This window comes from Patella vulgata, chromosome 4, assembly GCF_932274485.2.
Source record: "Patella vulgata chromosome 4, xgPatVulg1.2, whole genome shotgun sequence".
Classification (NCBI taxonomy): Eukaryota; Metazoa; Mollusca; class Gastropoda; family Patellidae; genus Patella; species Patella vulgata.
The window spans coordinates 35,436,120-35,462,127 of record NC_065882.2 but is presented as its reverse complement, the minus strand read 5'-3'; the positions used below and the strand labels follow the sequence as shown (position 1 = coordinate 35,462,127).

At 35.2% G+C, this 26,008-nt stretch overlaps 1 protein-coding gene across 3 annotated transcripts in view; it reads right to left on the bottom strand.

Annotated features, from left to right (window-relative positions):
• The window catches only part of LOC126817160 (ELAV-like protein 1), a 197,990-nt gene that overhangs the window by 77,700 nt on the left and 94,282 nt on the right, over nucleotides 1–26,008 (bottom strand). For 2 of the 3 annotated variants that reach the window (XM_050544009.2, XM_050544006.2), the window contains exon 4: nucleotides 5,696–5,849. In XM_050544009.2, coding sequence (XP_050399966.1) covers nucleotides 5,696–5,849 — 154 coding nt within the window. Of the gene's footprint in view, nucleotides 1–5,482; nucleotides 5,637–5,695; nucleotides 5,850–26,008 lie in introns of all 3 variants that reach the window. The other variant, XM_050544007.2, reaches the window with a different exon arrangement.

The following is a 26,008-nucleotide window of genomic DNA, read 5'->3' as shown; positions in this document are numbered from 1 at the left end:
AAAACATTGGTGAAATTATGATTTTGTCTAAAATCATAACGCTAATCAACAAACAATACTATTGTTCTTTATTACAAAAACATCGGTGAACTATTCTCTGTCGTGATGGCGAGCCAAGCTAGTTGATTATTAGGTAAATAAAACAATATAAACAACCAATGAGTAAAACTAATTTATTCCAATCAATTTATATACGAGTCAAGTATTACCGTAACCGTGTACGAGTTTGCTGCTGAACGGGTTAATAAACTGGTTAACTGACACCCATTCAACTTGTAAATTGCAAATACAAACTGCTTACCGTATTCATGCCATAGACACTAATATCCTAATTTAAAAAAAACGTTCCGTTTCCAATAATTAGGACAGACACAAATATTAATTTTGATTGTTTTATCCATCAACACACAAGAGTAAACACATCTAACAACCAGATCTTGGGAATTCGGGCCTCTTCAATAGTTATAAAGCACCTCAAAGAGTAGTATAAATTGCCTAACAGAAAATTCATGCTTTATAAGTTGTTAAAGGGCTTGGGGCTATTTAAGGAATGACGTTTGTGTGGATTTGATAGCGGTTATAATTAACTAATATTCTCTTACATCGGAGACTTGTGTTGCGATCAGTTCATTTTTACGGTAAGTACGAGCTTATGTCTGACTTGAAAGTGCTTTCGAATCCCGTTGCAAGTTCTATTTATGTCTTATTTCTATTTGTAAGACCGATAACCAAAATACCATTATAGTTTGTAATTTAAAAGTCTATCTTTGCCGTAATTCAAGAGTAATTATTAACTATACACTCTTCATACAGTAAATATGCAAAACAATTTGAACACAGCATAAATATCTAAACTGTGTAATACATGTATAGTCTTATGCATACGTGTCTGTTAAAATGTTCTAGACATGCAGCTTTACATGACTGGTTGGAAATATAGCTGCATATATATTGTGCAGAATATGTGAACACGCGTGTTCTCACTATACAACGGGGACTAACGCGTCCGTATTATTAGCGAAAATATTCAACATTCATAACATCGTGGCAGTATATCGTTTTGACATCGATTGTTTATGAAAAATAAATACCGTTAATTTTGCATGTAGAATTACACCGAGGCCTGTTATGCGTTACATATAAGCATGAAATGTATTTAGTAGGTTTTATTTGATCTTCACCGAAAAAGGGTCGTCGTTCTATAATAATAAAAAGAAATAAAGAGTTCGAATTGTTAGTTTATGTTCACGTTTTGTCTGACACAATAGACATATTGTTAGCTTCTGACACATGTGTATTAATTCTACAAGCCTTCTGTGTTTATTGCCCGAGATAATCGCACTAACCTTCAACCGATAATGCTTTCTATTGATCCCATATTATGTAATATATGATTGGTGCAATACCCATGCTGTTAGTCTTAATTGCAAAGACATTTAAACAAAAGGATTTAATCAGGGTAGGGAGTCGACGTGTACACATGTAAATCAGATGCGTGAGATTTATCATTCGTGGATGTGTTGTCAGTGTGGGAAATACTGTTTTAAATCGATATATAAATACACGTTTTATGAAACGGTATGTGCATCTCAAGAAAGCTTTGCTTCGGAACCGTCCCATCACCATTAAAAATCCAACATCTGTTTCACCGTAGTGATCTTGAAAAATAATCCCCGGATAATGACAGGCATTACAGATACCTGCCGTCGTATGAATCCTGAAAAATAATATTTCACCGTATTGCAACAGGTCAGTACTAAAACTAACACTTATTACAGTATTTCAACATTGTGCTGCAAAACTGAACGATGACCAACAACTAAACACATCGTAATATCTGAACATCGCACGTGAAATTAGATGTTTGACAACAAAATTTAACACCTTGCGTAATTGGACACCTTGACTGATTTTAATCACGGCTCGAGAAATTGAACGGTCCAGCTAATTATTAAACAGTCGTCCTAATTAGACGGGATGCTTATAATTCAACACGTGTCGAGAAACTAAACACTAGTTAATTGGACGCTTGGTAATCAAAATTAAACAGTGAGATTGAAATTCGATAGAAGTACAAATTGAGCACTATTCGCCGAAATTCAACAATATTTACGAATAATTGGACACAGAGTAGAAATTAACGCTATTTACGCTAGATTAAACGGTACCAATGTTACAGAGCAATTTGTCGGGCAGTTTCATTTCGATTTTCGCGAAATTCCAATTCAACCTTCATTATGGTGGAATGGTGATATATCTAAACGGTTTATAAAATCGGAAACAAAAATGTGACCTCTAGAGAATCCACAAGCCATAATCCAGGAAATTACATTCGGATATGTGTGATTATCAAAAGGAACCACGATCTTTATATTTAATTTTCATCCAAATCGGATAAAAACTGTGGCCTCTAGAGGGTCCACAACGTTGATATACCATATTTTTACACTATTAGAGTACAATATTTGTCCGATTTTCACGAAATTCGAACTCAACCATTATTAGTGTATAACTATGATATATTCACACGTTTATATTTTATTAAATGGGATAAAATGGAAACAAGATATTTGGGTTATAAACACGCATTTCAAGTTTCATCTAAATCGGATCAAAAATGTGACATATAGAGTGTCCACAAGCTAAAAACGTGATTTTTCGTACAATCAGGGGCCATAATCCATGAAGTTTCGATCCATAATCCATGTAGTTTCAATCCGATACATGCCAATATCGACGGGAACCGAGATCTTTGTGAGATAGACCTATATTTCAAGTTTTGTCAAAATCGGATAAGAATTGTGACCTGTAGAGTGTCAACAAACAAATTGTGGACAGACAGGGGGTGACGACAATATACGTCCACATGTGGGCATATAAAAATGACAATACTTGGGACGAGATTGACTGTAAATATATTGTTCAATACGGTGTGTGAAGCCTTAAGTCACCAAAAATAAGATCTGATTTTGTAAATTGTTGTATATCCGGTAATTTTTTTATAATGAGAAATACAATTGTTACATGCCATTTTTTTATCACATATTTTTGGTAGATAAAATATTTGAGTTGGAAGAAAAATATGAAAATGTTTTTACATAATAAATATTACCATATCTTTTTTCGTAAAAAATTAAAAGTCACTGTGAGCCCTGGTCACATAATTAGAAACAAAGTTATATACTAAGCAGCAAAAGAAACGTCAGGTTGGTATCTTACATGCCAAATGTTTTTATTGTATATTTGTGACCACATCTCCAACTTTACCTGAGCAATAAGGCTCCTTCCCAAACACAGAATTGAACCCAAGAAATGTTCTCAAAAATGCAACCGGACTTCTGAGATGGTAATGTGTTCTCCATGATTTTCATGTAACTCATGCTGCACATGTTGTTCATCAGGACCAGCCCTATAAAATGCACCCCCATACCTGTTTGAATCATTCACACTCAACGTCAGCAGCATGCCACGACCCACGACTGCTCAGAGGAACCGAGCACTTGGAAGAATCCATGCTGGCCACACTGCCCAAGCCGTTGCCAATCACTTCCAGGTCAATGTTCGGACCATCTACAGATTTCAGCAACTCTTTCGGGCCACTAACACCACGGATGATCTCCCCAGAATTGGTAGACCAAGGGATTATAAGACCGCCATGCTGTGCGACAGCACATGTGCAGAATCCCTTCACACAGGCATCTGAGACAGCACGTAAGACGGTGGGAACACACGGAAGACCCATCTGTAACAATACAGTGCCCGACATCTCACCAGATTCCATTGCCGTAGACCTTACCGTGGACCAATCCTCACCATCGACGTGAACGTCTACAGTTTGCCCAACAACACCAGAACTGGCGACACAGGCAATGGAGAACTGTTCGGTTCTCAGATGAGAGACTGTATTGTGTATCAACAGCAGATGGCAGGACCATAATATATGTGTCGACGTGGCCAGCGTTATTCTGACCAATGTGTCATGGAACGAGACTAATGGGAATGTCCAAGCATAATGGTTTGGGGTGGAATCTGCGCTACATCGATCAAGCTTTCTGACCCCACGTCATCCCTCATTTCACACGTCATCGAAATGACATTTTCTAGCATGACAATGCCCGTGGCCACACCGCCAGAGTTACTTGGGACTTTCTACAGCAGAACGGCGTCAGTGTTATGCTCTGGCCAGCCCTTAGTCAAGACTTAAATCACTGAACATCTTTGGGATGAAATTCAGAGGAGACTTACCGAGACCAAACACAGCCGATGGATTGCGCCAGGCTTTTCTGCGAGTCTGGTTCCAGGTGCCTATGGTGTTCATCAATTGTCTGGTCCACGCCATGTACAGATGCTGTTCTGCTGTTATTGACACGTGCGGTGGACACACCAGATAGTGATGTATAGACTGTGTTCAGACTATAAACATTCTTGTAATGTCTTGGAATTGTGATGAATTAATCAATAATGTGTCAACATACTGTTCACAAAAATTGCTTTGATCCATTTAGTAAGTCGTTTTCTAGAATGATTTGATTAAAGTGCCTCTCTGATTTTGAAATCGTACTGACGTTTTTTTTTTTTGCTGTTTAGTATGTGTGTCCCAAAAAACTGTGACAAATGGATAAACAGAAAGACCAAAGCAATTCAATAGTCCAATGCTTTCGGCAAAAAACAAGGGACAATTATGTGGTACAGTAAACAGATGTTTATTCTGATTAATAATTAATCCAGTCCTTGTGTTCCAAAAGGTGTGACGGACGGACTATCCTACACAGAAACCGGCAATATCTGGCAGCCAAATTTTCATACAAAATTATAATTATCAAATTCTTTACATGCCAGCAGACCAATAATCATTATGGTCTCAATTTTTGTGGTTAGAAATGAATTGCCAATTTGCCATGCTACTTTAAGTGTAATCATTTTCGATGGAGATCCCACATTAAATATGAAAATTAGACATTTTAAACTTCTATAATGATAATGAGACCCAAACAATTAAAATATTTAAGCCTTTGTATCAAATCTTTCTATAAACTAAATATATATATACTTTTATAAGATACTCTCAATGAACATCATACCATACACTCACAATATTCAAAGCATTCATGGAGAGTAGTATTTCAAGATACAAGATTAGATCAAGTGATGTGTTTAACATTTAAAAAAATACAAAAAAAAAAAAAAACAACAACTTGTAAATTTATCTCAAATTCATGCAATTTAACACCCAAAAAAATATTGGAAAAAAACCCCCCAAAACCCAATAATTTTGAATTTAATAAACAACACATATGAAAACAAAAAGATAATAGTAAATAAGGGTTTGAAGGTAACAATAATAACCTCTAAACTGGGAACAAAATGTACATAATGATTAGTTGGAAACAAAACAAAACACAAGGGAGTGACAGCCCTGCAAATACTTCTTGGGCCAAGTATTTCTCCATGCATACATACAGTTTCAAAGATCGGTTCTGACCTGTGTTGTTATCGTAAAGAATTCTCGAGGTTATTATCTTGCCACAGATGGAGAATGCCTGTTCCAAGTCTCTTTGTGTCATAGACTTTGGCAAACCACAAATATACAAGTTAGCACCTTTAATTGTTTCACTACTGGGCCTTGCAAATGACACCTACAAATAATGTTTGAATTTAGTCAGTTTTTGTCAAGTTTCAAGAAATGATTAGGTACCTGTAATTTGGTCATATAGAATTCTTGAAGTAATGATTACTCCAGAAGAAGAAAACAGTTTCTCCAAATCCAACTGAGTCAAAGATTTAGGCAAGCCACTTATGTACAAATTGGCTCCCTTTATGCTTTCACAACTTGGGCGAGCATAGGAAACCTGAAATTAATAAAGAGTCTTAAAATGCAAACTAAATAGTGATTTAAAAAAAACTTTTTTTAAAAGATAGAGTGTTTCAGAATCAAAATTTCAAAGCACAATCTTAATATCAAAGTTTCTAGTTAAACACAAGGTTGACAAAACCAATTTACAAAAAAAGTAAGCTTATAAGAAAAATTTGCTTTTAAAAAGATACAAATGAGGACCGGTATCTTAAGTCTATTCATTAGCAACTGCACTGATATGCTTAACAATTTTTAAGCAATATGCATGTGCTTCCGAAATCATAACCAATGTTTTCTGAGCACTCAAAATAAAAATAAATAAAAAGAAATTAAAAAAAAGATATAAAGCAGAAAGTAAATTAATTTTCATCAAAATAATAAAAAAAAAACCCCTAAAAAAGATGTACATTAATAACAAAGACGATAAATAAAACTGGAAGCTATAAAAATATTAGATGATAGATGTAGCAGGTTGTTCTTTCGAATGGATTATTAAAATTTTCAATGGATTGGAAGAATAAAATGAGAAAATTATGACTTTGGATTCTATAAAGCTGGATATTTTTATCAAATACAAAATTAACAAAAATATAAACTTTATGTTTTGGATTATTTAGTAAGTTTCATTAACTTTAAAACTAGCAATTAATTTCCAAAATCCACTTAAATTGTGCTATGAATGTCCTTTTGAAATTTGTGAAAGACATTTTTCATCTATAGCCATTATTGGTGGGCACAAGTAACACTTAACATCCATCACCTCTGTCAGTTATAATTTCAGAACACAACTTACATTCAAACAAAATCTTATTTCATACAAAAGTTGGAGGGCCTCAATAGGTCAGTGATTAAGGCGAGTGCGGGAGTTTGATCCTGGTTCTGGTTGAGAAAGTACGCCAGGATTTTGGCGTGGTTTCCCCTTGTTATGCTACTTATGATCATCAAGAACTTGTCTAAAACTCTCAAATTCTGGATTGTGTAGTATATCCACATCAGTTTTAATCGCAATCCATAAACTAAATGCAGAATTCGGTGGGTAATCTAGACATCCCAAAAATAAGATCTTATATACGTACGGTACGCATATATTCAAGCACACACAGGAGTTTTCGCTCACTATCGTGTTTATTATTCCACCATCACTGAGAACTACTAAGGGGCTAATCTGTGCATGGACCGTATATAAATCTCGTTCTGGGGTGTTACTTGTACGTCTATTGAAAGAAAATTAATTTCCCTATTATTACTTGGCATTACCGTGTTTAAATTGTAAATAAGGTGCGTTAATTAACAAGGGCGAGAAATTGACTGAGAGGTGAATTAATTGAAGCCAGGGGTTAAAAACTCTGCGATGGTGGGTGTTAATTAACCGACCAGTAAAAAAATGAATGTCAAAGGTGTGTATTATTTAATTGGTTTGTTTTCTCGATAGTTGTGATAACTGCACCAAAAGGTGTATAATCAAGGATCAGCAAGCTTTTCCTGACACGTACGTGTAGTAAAACTGTTTTACCGTGCGATTATCATTCGACGCAGGTCTTTGTATAGGCGTGTATGCTCGCTATGATCGACATTTCTCTTGTATCTATCCCGTGGATTCAGCGAAGATTTTAAAGTTCCATAAACTTATGATTACTGAACGAAGGCTTTTAATTAGGTCTTGGGATGAAAAGATCTGCTCCAATTTAAACTAGACGATATAATTACTTGGGATGTGATTGTGATGTGAACATTTAAATAGTTCATCAATAACACTGTCTATATTTCTAATAATGGGTAAAAATATTGTCATCTTTTTGTCATGGTTGATTGATCAGAATTTTTGAAAACGTTGACCTATATTTAATATAGATGTTATGTAACAAATGCAGTGTTTTGCTACCTGATAGGGGCCATAAAGTAAGAAACTAATTAACAACGCTACATGGATTATTTATTTCAACCAAACAGTCTGAATTATGGTTGTTAATTTTGTTCATAGATTTATTAATTGACTGTTTTCGCAAACTTAAAAAATTGTGCAAAATGAAAAATAAGGTAATTTATGGTTAAAACTTTTAGGGCATGTAGATAGAATACATAGAAACGTGTATAGTCAAATTTACTGCAACCTGTTTTATGGAATAATCTACCATTTGGTTTAAGATGTTGTACATAATATTCTTTAAAAAAAAAATATAAAAAAAATAACTATTTAAAACACAGTTATTTAAACAGGCTTTTAACCGACTCTGTATATCAGTGATGGGATTTCAAAATTTTTCTTGTCAGACATTTTTTCCCTGAAAATAAAGGGGCATAACTCTTATCGTTATTTAAGCAGGCGTTTTCAAACCACAATAAAGAATCATGTGTCAACAATAAATATTCAAATTCATACGTAATAAAAGATATGTGCACCTCGTCATTTTTCATGTTTAATTCCCGTACAGTATTCAATTTTATGTCAATAATATTCCTACAAAATATGTGACATCGTAATACCATATAATGAAAGCGTGCCGACTACTGCTGATCCGTCCCTGTTTCAAATTACCATATTTTTTGATACATTTTTCAGCACAAGTCCGGCTTTCGTCTGATACTCCGTTTCGACTTATATACGGAAGGAAAAAAGATAGGTTGCCAGGCAAAAAAACACACGCCCACAGCAGCTAAATTGTCCGAGCGGTCGACAAGGGTTGTCGCATATTTATTCTTTTGTAGGTAATTAGGGGGCATTTATAACAGACAATTTCATACAGATGACATTATAATTTTTGTCTTTTGAGGGTTCATAAGGTTCTAAAGATAGGTTGCCAGACAACGAAACATACGCCCACAACAGCTAAATTGTCCGGGCAGTCAACAAGAGTTGTCGCATATTTTTACTTTTTTCGGTAATGAAACATTTTTAATACATTAAAATCTGATTAAGAGTAACAACTCATTAAGTAATTATCAGAAAACCATTAGAATTTGTTTGGTTTTTATAAAGTTCTGCCCCATGCTAACGTTAATATACGAAACATTTAATATCATGAATTTAGCGGTTCATTTCAAGTTATCAAAATTCAATGAAAATCAATATACTTGTTCATCTCAAGACCTTAAACTCTGTGTATCAATCTGAGGTCAATCGAATGATAACTTTAGCCTCTAGAGCGTCACAAGATTTTTCAAAGTGATCAAGGGTCATAACATTGGCAGTAATTATTGAAAATCACTGAAAATCAATAGACTTCTATGTTGCATGACTTTTAACACTGTGTGTAAATTAAAAGTCAATCGGATATTAACTTTAGCTTAACTAGAGGGTCACAAGATTTTTCAAAGTGATTAAGGGCCATAACTTTGGCAGTAATTATCGGAAATTGCTGAAAATCAATATGATTCTTCGTCTCATGACCTCAAGCACTGTGTATAAATTTAAAGTCAATCGGATATTAACTTTAGCCTCTAGAGCGTCCACAAGATTTTTCAAAGTGATCAAGGGCCATTACTCTGGCAGTAATTATCGAAAATCGCTGAAAATCAATAGGCTTCTTCATCTCTTGACCTTAAACACTGTGTATAAATTTAAAGTCAATCGGATATTAACTTTGGCCTCTAGAGCATCCACAAGATGTTTTGAAGTGATCAAGGACCATAACTCTGGCAGTAATTATCGAAAATCAATAGGCTTCTTCGTCTCATGACCTTAAACACTATGTATAAATTTAAAGTCAATCTGATATTAACTTTGACCTCTAGAGCGTCCACAAGATTTTTTGAAATGATCAAGGGCCATAACTCTGGCAGTAATTATCGGGAATCGCTGAAAATCAATAGGCTTCTTCGTCTCATGGCCTTAAACATGCCGTATAAACAGAGACAAGCTTTCATTCAATGTATTACGAAAATGCTTAATTTTGTAGGAATGGTAATGACATAAATTTGAATGCCGTACAGGAATTTAATATGAAAATTAGCGAGGTTCGCCTATTTTATTACGTACGGGATTTGAATATTTTGTTGACATGTGATTTTTAATTATGGTATGAATTGAATACCATACGGGAATTAAATATGAATTTTTATTACGTACGGGATTTAAATGTTTTGTTGACGTGATTTTTAATTGTATGAATTCTTCTGCATAAGAGTTATGCCCCTTTATTTTCGGTAAAATGTCTGACAAGAAAAATTTTGAAATCCCATCACTGGTTCACAAGGTTCAATTAAGTGAAACAAGGGCCATAACTCTAGATGTAATAAATAGAAATTGCTGAAATTCAATAGGCTTCTTCGTTTCACTAACTTAAAGTAGCTAAGTCTCTAACACAATATCATCAAAAATCTTCGACATTGAAACACGAATTATTTGTCAATTCTAATCAACATTGATGTTGTGATTTTACCTGGAAAAGATGGGCTTCTGATATCCAATATTCAAGACAAAATAAACATTTCACCATTGGTACACGAATCGTGTATCATTATGCGTTTCAGCGCCATTTGGAACAAGGGACTCAAAGAACCGGTCTAGACATATTCCAAAAGTCATGTCAAATGGTGACGCTATATTCTGATCTGGAGAGCATGCGCAATAAATACCATCGGTGTAGACTCAAAAAAACAGACTCTAACGATTGCCATTCACATGAGACTTCTGGCATATTTCGCCAAACATAACTGATTAGAAATTACAGTAAAAACAGAAACGAACACACCCCATTTCTCTTTTTGTCTTCATCAGAAGATTCAAAATCTAAAGTTCATATGAGCGAGATAAATATTTTCTTTGTAACTGACCAACAGCTTGCATATCCTTTGGATATGCTTCAGAAACCAATTCACATTGTAAATCTTCATTCCAGCCATGCAGCAAAAGACCACGTATACGGCAAGAAAGTTCTGTTATTTTTTCACCCATCTGCTGATGTAAGTCGCCTTTCGCGATATTCTCTACCTTTGCCCATCTCATTATCGATCAAAATTTGTATATTTGGATCATCGTTTGCGAAGAGAATGATTGGGATGCCTATTTCGCAAGTGCAAGAACGCAAAATACAATTTGTTTCAGCACCTCCATTAATTTGCAATGCGAAGAGGAGTAGGTAAGATATTTTGTTATCCTCGTGGTTGGTTGTCAGTTCTAAGATATTCTCGATACTTTCAATACTAATCTTGATATTTTTTGATCCAATCAAGATTAGTATTGAAAGTGTCGAGAATATTTCGGCCTATGGTACATGCTTTCAGTTGTAATGACTATCTGTCTTTCTTTTTCAAGATAATCCCAACTTTCTAACAATTTTTAAAGAGCTGGGATAGACAAATGATGTTTCTGATGACGTACTTGCTGGTTTAGAAAAAATTGTTTGTACCTTGTACGGTGAAAACCGACTTACATCAGTAGATGACACAACAAGAAAGATCTTCTGGAGGAATTTTAATCGGGATGAAAAATAACAAAACTTTCTTTCTGTATTACCATCTTGCCTGAGTAGTCTTTTCCTGCACATTAAACGCAATAATAATGTAGCAACAATAGGGAGACAATCTGCAAAACCAATGATCGAACAAGATGACCCTGTGATACAATGCTGGAATGAAGATTTACAATGTGAATGGGTATCTGAAGCATATCCAAAGGATATATGCGAGCTGTTGATCAGCCATCAAGAAGATACATGTATCTATCCCACTCATATTATAAGAATAAACTAATATCTAAACATGTATTTTTATGTACATTTCCAGATATCCCGAAAAGTACCATTATAGTTTAATCTTTTGAATGACAATATTGATACTGAGCCAAAACTCAAGAACACATTTTTCAGATCAATTTTGAACGAGGGGTTTCTGTCCCAAAAAATACATTTACCTTCCCTCCCCCATACAATGGTAATCTTACACATATTTAGAGATGTGCAGTGGAATTAAGAATTAAAAAGTAATGTTTTTACCAAGCTCTAAGAAAATCATCATTTAAATCAATGTGAACTCATTTCCCGCCAATTTTACCGGCCCCCCCCCATCCACACACATCTGCTACCCCCACCCCACAAATCAAACAGTTGTCCAGGGGCATCATAAACACTTCTTTAGAGATGGACAGTCCAAGAAATTGATGTTTTATTAATATATAACATGATCATCATTTATGTCAACATAATGACATCCCCCCCCCCCTCCACACACCTACACCTGGCACCCCCACCTCCCCACAAATCAAAACAGTTGTTCAGGGTCATCATGAACACTTATATAAAGATGGGCAGACTAGAAATGTATGTTTTATTAATATATTATGTCAACATAATGACATTGCCCTGCCCGCCCCACCCACCATTGTAGACATTTGACACCGTATATCTCGAAAACGCCCCCTCAAACGCCTGATCACCACCCAGTGGTCTAGAAAAACTTGGTCTCATAAATTCACAGATCGGGTGGCAATTCCCCCCACCCCTTCAGCCACCGGACTACACTGGACCTCAGATTTATATTCCATCCAAATAACTAGACGCAGCCCATCACAGCCCCCACCCCCACTTCCTGCACCACTGACAGGGGGAAACAACGCTGGAAAGTTTGGGGAACTGTCTAGGTCAACACAGGGATCAAACCCTGAACCTCCTGATTAGTGAGTCACGGACAAGGGGAAACCACGCCAGACTAGGATCAAACCCTGGGCCGCCCGATAAGTGAGCCAGCCCTTTACTTAGTCACCACGGCACCCTTGCACACAGATGATGACATTTACATACTAACTGTACATGTACAATGCCCCCCTCCCCAACTATCATGTATGACATATGCTCATCTTCATTATATGGGTTGGTGCAGAACAGTAAGACATTAAACTCCATTTGATTTTTTTTCTCTTCATTACAATATTCTCTTCATTACAGTATTATTTAGTTTTAGCCATAAAGGGAGATAACTCCTTTTACCATACATGGATTTCCGAAATTCTGTATGTTCCCCTGTCTTTTATGGTTTCTGCATTTTGCTTTAAATCAAAATTTAACCAATTATCACAATTTTCATCTGGCCCTAATTCGAGTTAGTGCAAACTTTTTGCTTGGAATTCTCTGGATTTGTGTCTCTGGTGTTATAAACTTTCCAACCAGCGGCTGCCAGGCAGGATACGCCCACATTTTGCAAGAGATGGATAAAGAACAAGCTAAAAACAAACGGGATTTTTTGTACACTCCGGGGCAATAATCCAGAAGGTTATGGTCTGAAATGCGCATATATCAAAAGGGACTGAGATCTTTGGGAATTAAAGATATGTTGCAGGGTTTCCGCCAGAAAAAACTGGAAGGGGGGGGGACAAATTATTGGATCGCCGAAGGCGTTTCCTAAGCGCCATAGGCGTGAGACTAATACCAGGGGGGTATGGGCCCCTCCACCCCCCCAGAGATTTTTTTCTAAGCGAACGCTGTAAATCCGTTTCCGAGCATCTCGGAAAAGAAAATTCACCGACCTAGTTGTTTAATGTATGATTCCCATATCATTCTCCAATAAAGTTCACTTATTTAAGCATGATTGTTCAGATATTAATTGCCGATTCTACCATCGCGATGTATGTTTTGTTTACACGCAGTCATCTTGTAGACTGCGCATGCTCAGTCGGCTATTTTATATAGCCGAGTAATCGATGATAGCTGTTTTGCCGTTCCGTCCCGTTAGCACATTTAAAATAAAAAGAACAAATAATAATCACGCTGTAAAAAATAATTCTGAATAGAATGCACCGAGTCCAGTTATATATTTAAATTCAACAGTTGTTCTCTGAACCAAATACTGAATTAGAAATTGATAAAATGGACACAAATGATGAAATGTATCTTCTTCATTCTTGGTTGCGACAGTGGAGATAAACTGACTGTCAAAAGCTGAGCCAAGACGATTCATGTGGTTACATAAGAAAAGATGGGTTGTCAGGCAACGAAACATACACCCACAGCAGCTAAATCATCCGGGCAGTCAACAAGTATTGTCTCATATTTTTACTTTTTTGGGTAATTGAACATTTATAATACACTAAAATCTGATTAAGAGTAACAACTCACTAAGTAATTATCAATCTGAAGTCAATCGGATGATAACTTTAGCCTCTAGAACGTCACAAGATTTTTTGAAGTATCAAGGGCCATAACTCTGGCAGTAATTATCGGAAATTGCTGAAAATCAATAGGATTCCTCGTCTCATGACCTTAAACACTGTGTATAAATTTAAAGTCAATCGGATATTAACTTTGAGCTCTAAAGCGTCCACAACATTTTTTGAACTGATCAAGAGCCATAACTCTGGCAGTAATTATCGGAAATCGTTGAAAATTGATAGGCTTCTTCGTCTCATGACTTTAAACACTGTGTATAAATTTGAAGTCAATCGGATATTTACTTTAGCCTCTACAGTGTCCACAAGCAATTGTGGACGCCGGACCGACGGACAGGGGCGACGACAATATACGACCACATTTCAATGTGGGCGTATAAAAAAGGTTTTAAAAAATATTCACAGATTCAAATTGATCATCGTTTTATTCTTTCTGTTATTCATATTCCATCAAGGGGAAATTTTATAAAAATGGCCGAAGTTTTACTCTGTGCATCAAACAACTATTTTATCATTGGTTAGAGCTGTGTAAACGCGGGGAAATTTACAGTAGCTATTGGCTAACAGCACACATAACCAATCTTATTTGCATATTGCATACTATTTATTGTATTATTAGCTGAAATTATTATTAAGTCGATAGCCGCAAGGACCAACATAGTACTGTGTTTTTTGCAGAGTATAGCATGCTGTGCAAAAGCAGACGATATATCATCAACCTCGGACTGACGTAGTGTCCAGTCGGCAGTTGAATGTAAATAGGATTGACCATTTAAATCTTTTGTGTTAATAGTCCTGTAATTAATAGATAAAATGCGTAATAAACTTGACCAAATTCTAATTCGGGCCATGAGCACAGATTAGTCATCCCCTTGTTTTCCTCAATTGCATATGGCCATTACGGGTCTGGTAAACTAGCCGTATCTCTTTCTACATCGAAGTTTTTGTAAAATAAACACCAAAGAGTCTGGGGAATGCATACTGTCAATCAAGGTTTCATAATGTTAATGTATGCAGTTAAGTCGTCCACAGGGGGGTATTGGTTTTGTCGTCCACATTTAATAATTTAATACTTATTAAAGTATTTGGGCCTATTTTCACGAAATTCGCTCTCTGCCATCCTTAGGGTGTAACGGTGATATAATAATACATTTTTTTAAATCGGATAAAAATTATGACCTTTATAGGGTCCACAAGCTAAAAACGCAATTTTTCGTACAATCAGGGGCCATAATTCAGGAAGTTACGGTCCAATATGCGCGAATATCAAAAGCAACCAAGATCTTTGGGTTGTAAACTTACATTTCAAGTTTCAACAAAATCGGATAAAAATTGTGATCTCTACAATGTTCACAAGCTAAAAACGTGATTTTTCGTACAATCAGGGGCCATAATCCATGAAGTTACAGTCCGATACATGCCAATATCGAAAGGAACCGAGATCTTAGGGTGATAAACCTATATTTCAAGTTTCATTGAAATCGGATAAAAATTGTGACCTGTAGACTGTTCACAAACAATTGGGGACGGACAGACGAACGGACAGGGGCGACGACAATATACGTCCACATGAAAATGTGGGCGTATAAAAAGTAGCCAAAAGTATAAATCTGTAAGCTGTTTTTCATAACCAAACAGCTCTAAATGAAATTCTGTTACCGTGGAATTGCCCTTATATGCATCTTCCCTAAATTTTCCTTCAGTGTTTTCTTGGCAGTCAGATACCCCTCTTCTACAGGTAGATTGACACAGCTCTCTTTTGCATCTGAATTCTGGGACTTAAGACAGGTCTCAAAATTGTGCATGAAAGACACATATCTAAGTGGATTGCCATCAAAATGTAGGTACTCCATCCTAGTATTGGTTACAACTTGACTTAACTTCTGCATCAACATCTCTGTTTTATCAGTCTGAATCGATTCTTAGTTTGTAGCGTTCTGTTGAGTAACTGTAGCTGGTAAATCCTGTAAAGGGTCTTCAAACTGTGTTAGGTTAACTTTGGAAGATGATTGGTATTCTTCTTGTACAGGCAAATCACTGACCGTATTATGAAGTATGAGATATTCTGTGCAGTTGCAGATGTGGGATTGGCACCCAAAGTTGGTGCCACATTAGATACAGTTATATTACTGGGACTTCTCATACTGGGCCCGGTTTCACGAAATTTTAACTAAAGATAAAATCCAAATTTTAGTAGATACTTCAATTTTGATTGGCTAAGCACTAAAATCAATCTAATATCATCCAATCAAATTACTAAAATTTGGATTTTATCTTAGTTAAAATTTCGTGAAACAGGTCCCAGGTTTGTAAAACTGAAACTCTTCTCTTACTGAAGTGTCTTGAACACAATCTGTTTTAATTATCTCTGGAAATGCTGACATTCCTGCTATTTTATCGTCTAATTGGTTTCTACTCTTCTTTTCTCTATTCTCATTATGAAATTCTTCATTAATCTGTAAACAAATCTTAGCCTGCTCTTGCTGCATCTCATTGTTCTTGTTTTTTTATTTCCAAGTACTGTCTCTCAATCTCATGTTTCTTCTTCAGCTGTTGTAATTTCAACTGAGCAATAACAAACTTCTTTCTTCTTGAGAAATACTGAAGAACTTGTACTCCTCTTGCTTTGGCGGGAAGATGTTTTAGTAAATAAGCCTGTGCATTCTTGCTTGTCTTCCTCTCTTCTCTTCTGTAATAATTTGACAACTCTGTCAAACTCTTTTCTGTTTCAAAGCTGCATCATAATCAGCATGGGCCTTCTCACTATCTTCAAGCTTTAAACTGTGTAGATATTTCTCATGGCAAGAAACAAACTTTCTCCATAAACTATCATAAGCCTCACATTTCTCTTCAATAAAATCTAAGGAATCCCCTGTCTCAATACTAACATTTATCTCTTGATTCAAATTACCAAGTTTCTTAATAAAAGATCTATGCTCAATCTCTAACCTATTCAAATCTCTCTCCTTCTCCTTCTCAATAACATTAAATGTACCATTATTACCATCAACTTCCAAACTTGCACTAAACGGATCTAATCCTCCACTATTTACCCTTTAAAAAACAATAGAATCCCTAGAAGTTACCATAACCAACACAGCAATGAAACTAAATATCATCTAGCCTTATATTGTCTCTCAAATTAACTGTAAATAAAACTGACACAATGCTCATTGCAGGGCTCACGCTGTCGGTCGCCAAAGTCGCAATCTGCGATAAAAATATGAAAATGGCGATTAAAATTTGATTATGGCGATAATTTTGGCGAAAATGTTTCAGGGTACTGGTGATTCTTTTTGAGAACTGGCAACAAAAATCTTAAAATTCTATCCTGGATTAACCATTATATTGAGTGTCAATCACACTCGCATGACGGCGGCAGAATACTATAAATTAATCACCTTGCTGATAATCCGGATCGTGCCAATGAGTAATACTAATCAATTGTCTTCGATTAAAGATTAGTTGATTGATATTTGCCAATGATATATATAAAGCCTGTTTCAAGTCATTATTTACTCATAGTAATTAATCCAAGCGGTGATTATTTAATGTTTCGCTTCGTCTTAAAAAAATAAATGGGAATAATCAAAATGGCCGACAATCCTTTTCAAAGAGAATTAAATATTTTGATAGTTGAATTCCGTTTACTGTGGCTTCATACAGCATGCAAAATATACCAGCATGCCCTAATCGGATATTATTATTTCAAATTATATTATAACCATTGGTCGGATGCGTAAGAGCGACTCCAATAGCACAATTTTTGAGTGAGAAGAAAACAGTCTGTCACCAGGGGTCTCGATAACTTTTTGAACTTGATTAGCAAATCAAGTTAGATAAATTCAGGCAAATTGATTAGCAATGTCCAGTTTTGAAAAGCAGTGTGTGAATATCCATTGACTACAATTTCGGAAAACTGTGAAGTAAAATCTATCTGTTGAATTTTGCAATATTATGCAAAGGTTTATTCAGTCCCACTATTTCAAAATTATTGTTAAAGATATGTTGATGTCTGCTCATTGCTGTCTATCCTCTCTCATGACACGTAGTAGGCCGATCGGAATAATTTCGATGACATTTCTGGGTTGATTCGTCTTTTAAACATTCAATATTCACAACCATCTCATTTGTCGATGTAACAGCCATTCACTCATCAGTGCTGATATCAATCAAATAATATTTTACGTGTCCATGCATCAGGATCTAACATCGATACTTGCGATGCATCAGTCATACATCGGAAAAATTGACAGACTTTAGCCTACAACTACGATCGAAAATTCCCTGCTGCAAATATCTGTTATAAATTCGTCATTTAGTATCCGCATTAATACTGGTGCCTATCTTTTTATATATTCGATAATATCTATCCCATTTTGGGAAGAAAATCAATGGATTATTTTTATTTTATCAAAAAAAAACCCCACCTGTCATTAAAAAAAAAAAAACAATCAGGGGGATGTAACTCCGTGCATATAGGGGGCGCTAAAACTTTGCTTTTACCAGTAATAGATATTAGATTCTAGATGATCGTGACTAAACTGGCGAAGAAATGTCGAAAAATCGTTATAAAAACTGTCCACAACTCTTTACAGTTAAAAAGGGGACATAAAATTGTCCATGTGAGAAATAAAAGCAATATTTATGATTAGCATTTTTGCATATCAAGTTAGCTATTTTGTGGCAAATTGATTAGCAACGGGCAAGAATTGATTCGCAAACTTCGATGCGAACCCGGTTATCAAGACCCCTGAAAGTCACCAAACATAGAGCCTGATCTTAGTAAATCATCTTAAAACTGGGCTAATGTTTTATTTAACGACTGATTTTGTAAGGTGTTGTATATTGTATACCGGTAATGAAATAAAATTGTTATATGTTATTATACATTTTTGGCAGATAAAATATTTTAGTTGGCGGAAAAAAAATATGAACATTTTTTTATATAAAAATTATTATTATTCATTTTGGCAGAAAAAAATTGAAAGCCAGTGTGAGCTAAGGTTGCAGCGATACCCCGGGGATGCCCCATAATCGCGATTATTTTTTAAATTATAATATCGTATCAGCCCAAAATCAGATAATCGCCATCCCTGGTATATCAGGAGATTTGTTCAGTTATCGCGATAAATCTAATAATCGCCAGACCACTGATTATCGGGAGAATAGATGTTATTTTAAATCAATAACATTCATCGATAGTACCGTAACTCTGACAAGTTCATTTCCGGTGTAGCGGAAGATGCCGGTGCTAGGCAACTGTTATAACTGATCATCCAGTCTCTTTTCTCATAATATATTATAACGAATCGTACTCGGGTTCAGCAACTGGAATAATTTTTTTATACGTTCAAGTGTTTTGGTTTTTTTTACAATTTTTAGTTGCTTATTTTTATAATCATACAAAACAATATCAATCAAAAGTATATATTAGCTGATATTTTCGTATTTAGACAACTACGCTTATTGGAAACACGTACAATCACACTGCCCAATAGGCTAACATATTCGAGGCTGGTCAATCTAGTCAATGCTCAACTCCCCGGATGTTTCAATTTTCTTTCTTGTCATGCCGTCATGGGTCATCATAGCTTCAATCTATGAATTAATTTTATTTTTAACCAATGACATTAACATTGTAATAAATATGTCCAACACGCAAGATTCTAGTGAAGGGTCAAACATACAGGTCACTCCAATTTTTTGGGAAAATGGAGATGATGAAGTCAGTTTATCAACCAAATGTAGCTAATGTTATTTCATTATTATTGATATATTGAAATTCACAAATAATAATTTGATTCTGGTTGAATGATCGGAAATCCAAATTATAATTTGATTCTATTCTATGTAAATAATCTGATATTGAAATTCTCTGTGTGTGAATAACCGGATATTCAAATTCCCAAATCGTTTGTGAATAATACGCAATTCTGTATATGAATAATCAGATATTTTCAAACAGTTGATTAATACATGCATCTTCATAAAGACTAAAGGTTTTAGTTTACAGTAGTGATTACTTCATTTCATTTTGATTTGTTAACACAGCTGCAGAGTTTTTTTTTGCAACAGAAAACTGAATAGATTTATATAAACATGTACACCAAACGTACAGTTACTATAACATTTTGTTTATAAAAACTACTACTATAACTACTTATTTGGAATTGTTAAAATAAAAGTTGAAAACAAATCGTGACTTTTATGGTGTATTGTCAGGAACATTCCATTATCATGATTATTATATCAATTAAATTATCGCGATAAAAAAGAATTATCATGATAAAAAAGAATTATCATGATAAAATACATAATCGCAATACTGCTATTTATCGCGATAGTTCCGAAAGCTGTTATCGTGATAAAATAATTTGATATCGTTGCAACCATAGTGTGAGCCCTGGCTGATTGCATGAAAACTTCATGTAAATTATGTCACACGCATGAGGGTCAACATAATGGTGGGGAAAAACGAAAGAAGGCTCCTCAGCTTACAAATTCCAATAAAATAAACAACGACTATTGAAATGATTAACAATATATATTGGGACACAAATAAAGTACACAAGAACTCTAATATAATTCAATTTACAAACTGAAAATATGTCAACAATGGCAGTTGTTCAATGCAGTATAAAGTCCGAAAAACCACACAGTTATCCAAATGATAAACCGCTAAAAACACGCTCCACTATCTTCAACTGAAAATTTAATGACTAACACTCATTAGCCAAGAAAAACTCACAAATTACTCACTTAACTGTTGAAGAACGAACCTAAAGTTTGTGTGGTGTGGTTTCCATGCAGTTAGAGACTGCGGAAAACCTGCCACAAAGGTTATAATAAGACTCAAACACCAATCACTCACCCCCCCCCCCCCCCACATAGTCACGCCTAAAATTTGGACCTGGAACATGTTCATAGGATTCACACGGCAATTAGCAAAATGAAACAAATTCACATGGTAGCCACATCAAGGGCCATACCTCAGGAAGTAATTATCGGCAGAACATCAATAGGCTTCTTTGCCTTATGACCTTAAACACAGTGTATAAATTTAAAGTCAATCAGATATTAACTTTAACCTCTAGAGACTCCACAAGCAATTGTGGACGCCGGACCTCCGGATGGTGGCGGACAAAAAGCAACGACAATAATTTATGACCACATTTCAATGTGAGAAACTTTCAATCAATAGAAACAGGTAACACAAACCAATTACAGACAGTTTGATGGGATCAATTTTGACTAAATACCTTCATATTTAAATATGAATTTAAATGCTCAGTGTCAAGGTTTGATTCGTCACACTATTTGTACCCGTTCCCGTTCTTACAACGGGTTTCCCATGCAGAATACGGCACAATGTGCATTGTTATTTAATTTACAATTTATATTTATTCTCGTTACATGCGGATTGGCACATATTTTTGGACAGGCGGCACTTTAAAAATCTGTATGGATTTTAAATTTGGAATCATAACTAATGATTAAAAAAAGATCAACACCATCAATCTGCTTTCGCTAATTTTATTGAAACAGATAATATGATAGCAGATAATATTGAACTTCATACACATACATATATACAAGCTGGAATTCTGAGCGCTGAAGAATCGTGTGAATATCTATAATCACATTAGAATTTGTAAATGTGTACCATATAACCTGATTCCAGATAAAAAAATAAACAACATATGATTCAAACATCAACTAGATCATTACAGACTTCGCGTCTTACCGTTTCATGACTAGTCCGTGCAGGGCAATGAAAGAAGCAATTCTATTTATACATATATACAAGCGTGCACGAGCTTACTCGCTGTTTATATTGGAAAACTGTTGGTGTCAAGGCGACTGCAGTTCGGTTGCTTTATTTAACCAGCGGCTGCCAGGCAGGATACGCCCACATTTTCGAGAGATGGATAGAGAACAAGCTAAAAAGAAAGTGATTTTTCCTACAATCAAGGGCCATAATTCAGGAAATTACAATTCGATATGCGCAAATATCGAAAGGAACCGAGATCTTTGTGTTATAAACTTACATTTCAAGTTTCAACAAAATCGGATTAAAATTGTGACCTCCACCTTGATATACCATATTTTTACGCTATTTGAGAACAAAGGGCGCCCGTTGTGTCTGTCAGTTTTGGGTCGATTTTCACGAAATACGAACTCAGTCGTCCTTAGGGTGTAACGGTGATATAATAATAAGTTTTTTTAAATCGGATAAAAATTATGACCTCTATAGGGTCCACAAGCTAAAAACGCGATTTTTCGTACAATAAGGGGCCATAATTCAGCAAGTTATGGTTCGATATGCACGAATATCGAAAGGAACCAAGATCTTTAGGTTATAAACTTACATTTCAAGTTTCAACAAAATCGGATAAAAATTGTGACCTCTATCGGGTCCACAACCTTGATATACTATATTTTTACGCTAGTTGAGAACGAACGGCGGCCATTTTGTCTGTCAATTTTGAGCCGATTTTCACGAAATACGAACTCAGTCGTCCTTAGGGTGTAACGGTGAAATAATAATATGGTTTTTTAAATCATATAAAAATTATTACGTCTATAGGGTTCACAAGCTAAAAACGCGATTTTTCGTACAATCAGGGGCCATAATTCAGGAAGTTATGGTCCGATATGCGCAAATATCGAAAGGAACCAAGATCTTTGGGTTATAAAGTTACATTTCAAGTTTCAACAAAATCGGATAAAAATTGTGACCTCTATAGGGTCCACAACCTTGATATACGATATTTTTACGCTATTTGAGAACTAACGGCGGCCATTTTGTCTGTCAATTTTCGGCCGATTTTCACAAAAATCAAACTCAGTCGTCCTTAGGGTGTAACGGTGATATAATAATATGGTTTTTTAAATCGGATAAAAATTATGACCTCTATAGGGTCCACAAGCAAAAAATGCGATTTTTCATACAATCAGGGGCCATAATTCAGGAAGTTACGGTCCGATATGCGCGAATATCGAAAGGAACCGAGATCTTTGTGTTATAAACTTACATTTCAAGTTTCAACAAAATCGGATAAAATTGTGACCTCTATAGGGTCCACAATCTTGATATACCATATTTATATGCTATTTGAGAACGAACGGTGGCCATTTTGTCTGTCAATTTTGGGCCGATTTTCACGAAATACAAACCCAATCGTCCTTAGGGTGTAACGGTGATATAATAATACGTTTTTTTAAATCGGATAAAAATTATGACCTCTATAGGGTCCACAAGCTAAACACGCGATTTTTTGTACAATCAGGGGCCATAATTCAGGAAGTTATGGTCCGATATGCGCGAATATCGAAAGGAACCGAGATCTTTGGGTTATAAACTTACATTTCAAGTTTCAACAAAATCGGATAACCAGCGGCTGCCAGGCAGGATACGCCCACATTTTCGAGAGATGGATAGAGAACAAGCTAAGAAGAAAGTGTTTTTTCCTACAATCAAGGGCCATAATTCAGGAAATTACAATTCGATATGCGCAAATATCGAAAGGAACCAAGATCTTTGTGTTATAAACTTACATTTCAAGTTTCAACAAAATCGGAGAAAAATTGTGACTTCTATAGGGTCCACAACCTTGATATACCATATTTTTACGCTATTTGAGAATGAACGGCGGCCATTTTGTCTGTCAATTTTGGGCCGATTTTCACGAAATATGAACTCAGCCATCCTTAGGGTGTAACGGTGATATAATAATATGTTTTTTTTAAATCGGATAAAAATTATGAACTCTATAGGGTAGAGGTGTGACGATTAGTCGGTTTAGTCTGAGTCGGTTCGGTTTTACCTACAAACCGGTTCAAGTTTCGGGAAATCGATAGTCGTCTAAAAAATACAGCATGATATAAACCAGTCGCCCGAATATTATATCATGTTTTTTTTATAAAAAAGATACAGGTATTAACGATCGATAATTATGGGGGCGAATAAGCAATAAACTACATCATTGATAAATGGTCGATAATAATGAGACAGTATATTCCGTAATCGGTTGTAGATATTCCTGCGATAAAAAAAAAATATATAATTAGCATTCCTAACGATTCCCACGATGTTAGTTAAATAAAATGTAACGATCATCAGTTACAACTTCGGTATATCGGCCGTGGATTATTGTGAATATTGACCGTAATTTCATTTTATTATAGTTATTTAGTTAAACAGCATGTGTAAAGAGTTTATATATTTACTATTTTATTATCGCCAAGTAATAAAATACAACGAAAGAAATGCTTACCGTGTTTGTAAGTAAAAAAAAATCCATATAGTTTCCAGTTATTTTTAATTATTATCACAAGAAATAAATAAAACACTATGTCTATTGTAACGTTTTTTTTGTTTTTTTTCACAAAAAGAATTATCTAGTGGAGAGATTTAAAGTCGTATATCGTAGACCGCATTTACGTTTCTACTACAACTAGACTTATCCAGACTGAGCTTACTTGGTGTCATACACTTGTAATACACTGTATAGTCATTTGCATGCATGTTGGTTTCACTATAACAGGATTGCCAGTGATAGAACAGATCATAGGATAAAATTGCACGTAGCCACTATTTCGATACGTGTTATCTTTAGATGTTCAGACTACCTGGCGTCTCAAACAATCCAACGTTAAAAGAAAGCATGATTTACGATTTATTTTATAACTTATCACACTGTTTAGACCCCAATGTGTTACAATTCGCATTTTGGTATTCTAAATGAATTCTTATTCGGATTTCTTATATTTGGAGATGTTTAGTTACATTTCGTGGACCGAAATTAAATCAACGTTTAGTTTTAAAATTAATTATGGTTTCGAAGTAACATCAATCTAATTTGTCTTATTTCAAAGGGGCTCCTGCGCACTTTAGTTGATTATTTGGTAATACGTCGAGTCCATGATGTATTTTTGGCGAGTGATTCAGCTGTCAATATGTAATTATAAAACACCTTTTTCTAAAGAAGATAAATGATGTTAGACATCATAAACTAACAAACAATACGAGTATACTTTATTACAAAACCATCGGTGAACTAATCTAAAATCATAACGGAAATTGGCTAACAATACGAATATACAGCGGTGAACTAATCTCGGCCGTGATCGGTAATCAACAAAAATCGACGAGTAAAGCTTATTTATTCCATACATTATGTCCGCCCTATTACCTGCATAATATGTTAATAAAACGAAATGGAATGGATTTACATTCATATTATAATTATAGCGTAAGGTAGGCAGGCATATGAATTCTATATGCCGGGGTGGGGGGAATAAACATGCGAACCGTGGATAATGTAAAAGAGAAAATCAAGTCTATTTTTATATGTTGTATTTATTACTTTTATTAAAAAGGTAAAACAGGAGATTTGAACAAACTACATAGTACAAACAAAACCAAATTTTTTAATGTACCGGACACATAAAACATAGAACTGTATGTCGCCATTACAGTTTAAAGCTCCATATATAAAGGCCAGTATATTAGCGTGTATTGTAGACTATGGAAGACTAATATTTTTCAGTTAGTTTTCATTACCGACTAAACCGAATCGGTTCGGTTTTTTAGCCGCCAACTAAGCGGTTCAAGTTTTGCTTAGTCGTCACACCTTTACTATAGGGTCCACATGCTAAAAACGCGATTTTTCATACAATCAAGGGCCATAATTCAGGAAGTTACAGTCTGATAAGCGCGAATATTGAAAGAAACCGAGATCTTTGGATTATAAACTTAAATTTCAAGTTTCAACAAAATCGGATAAAAATTATGACCTCTATAGGGTCCACAAGCTAAAAACGTGATTTTCTGTACAATCAGGGGCCATAATTCAGGAAGTTACAGTCCGATATGCACGAATATCGAAAGGAACCGAGATCTTTGGGTTATCAACTTACATTTCAAGTTTCAACAAAATCGGATAAAACTTGTGACCTCTATAGTGTCCACAAGCTAAAAATGTGATTTTTCGTACAAACAGGGGCCATAATCCATGATGTTTCGATCCGATACATGCCAATATCGAAAG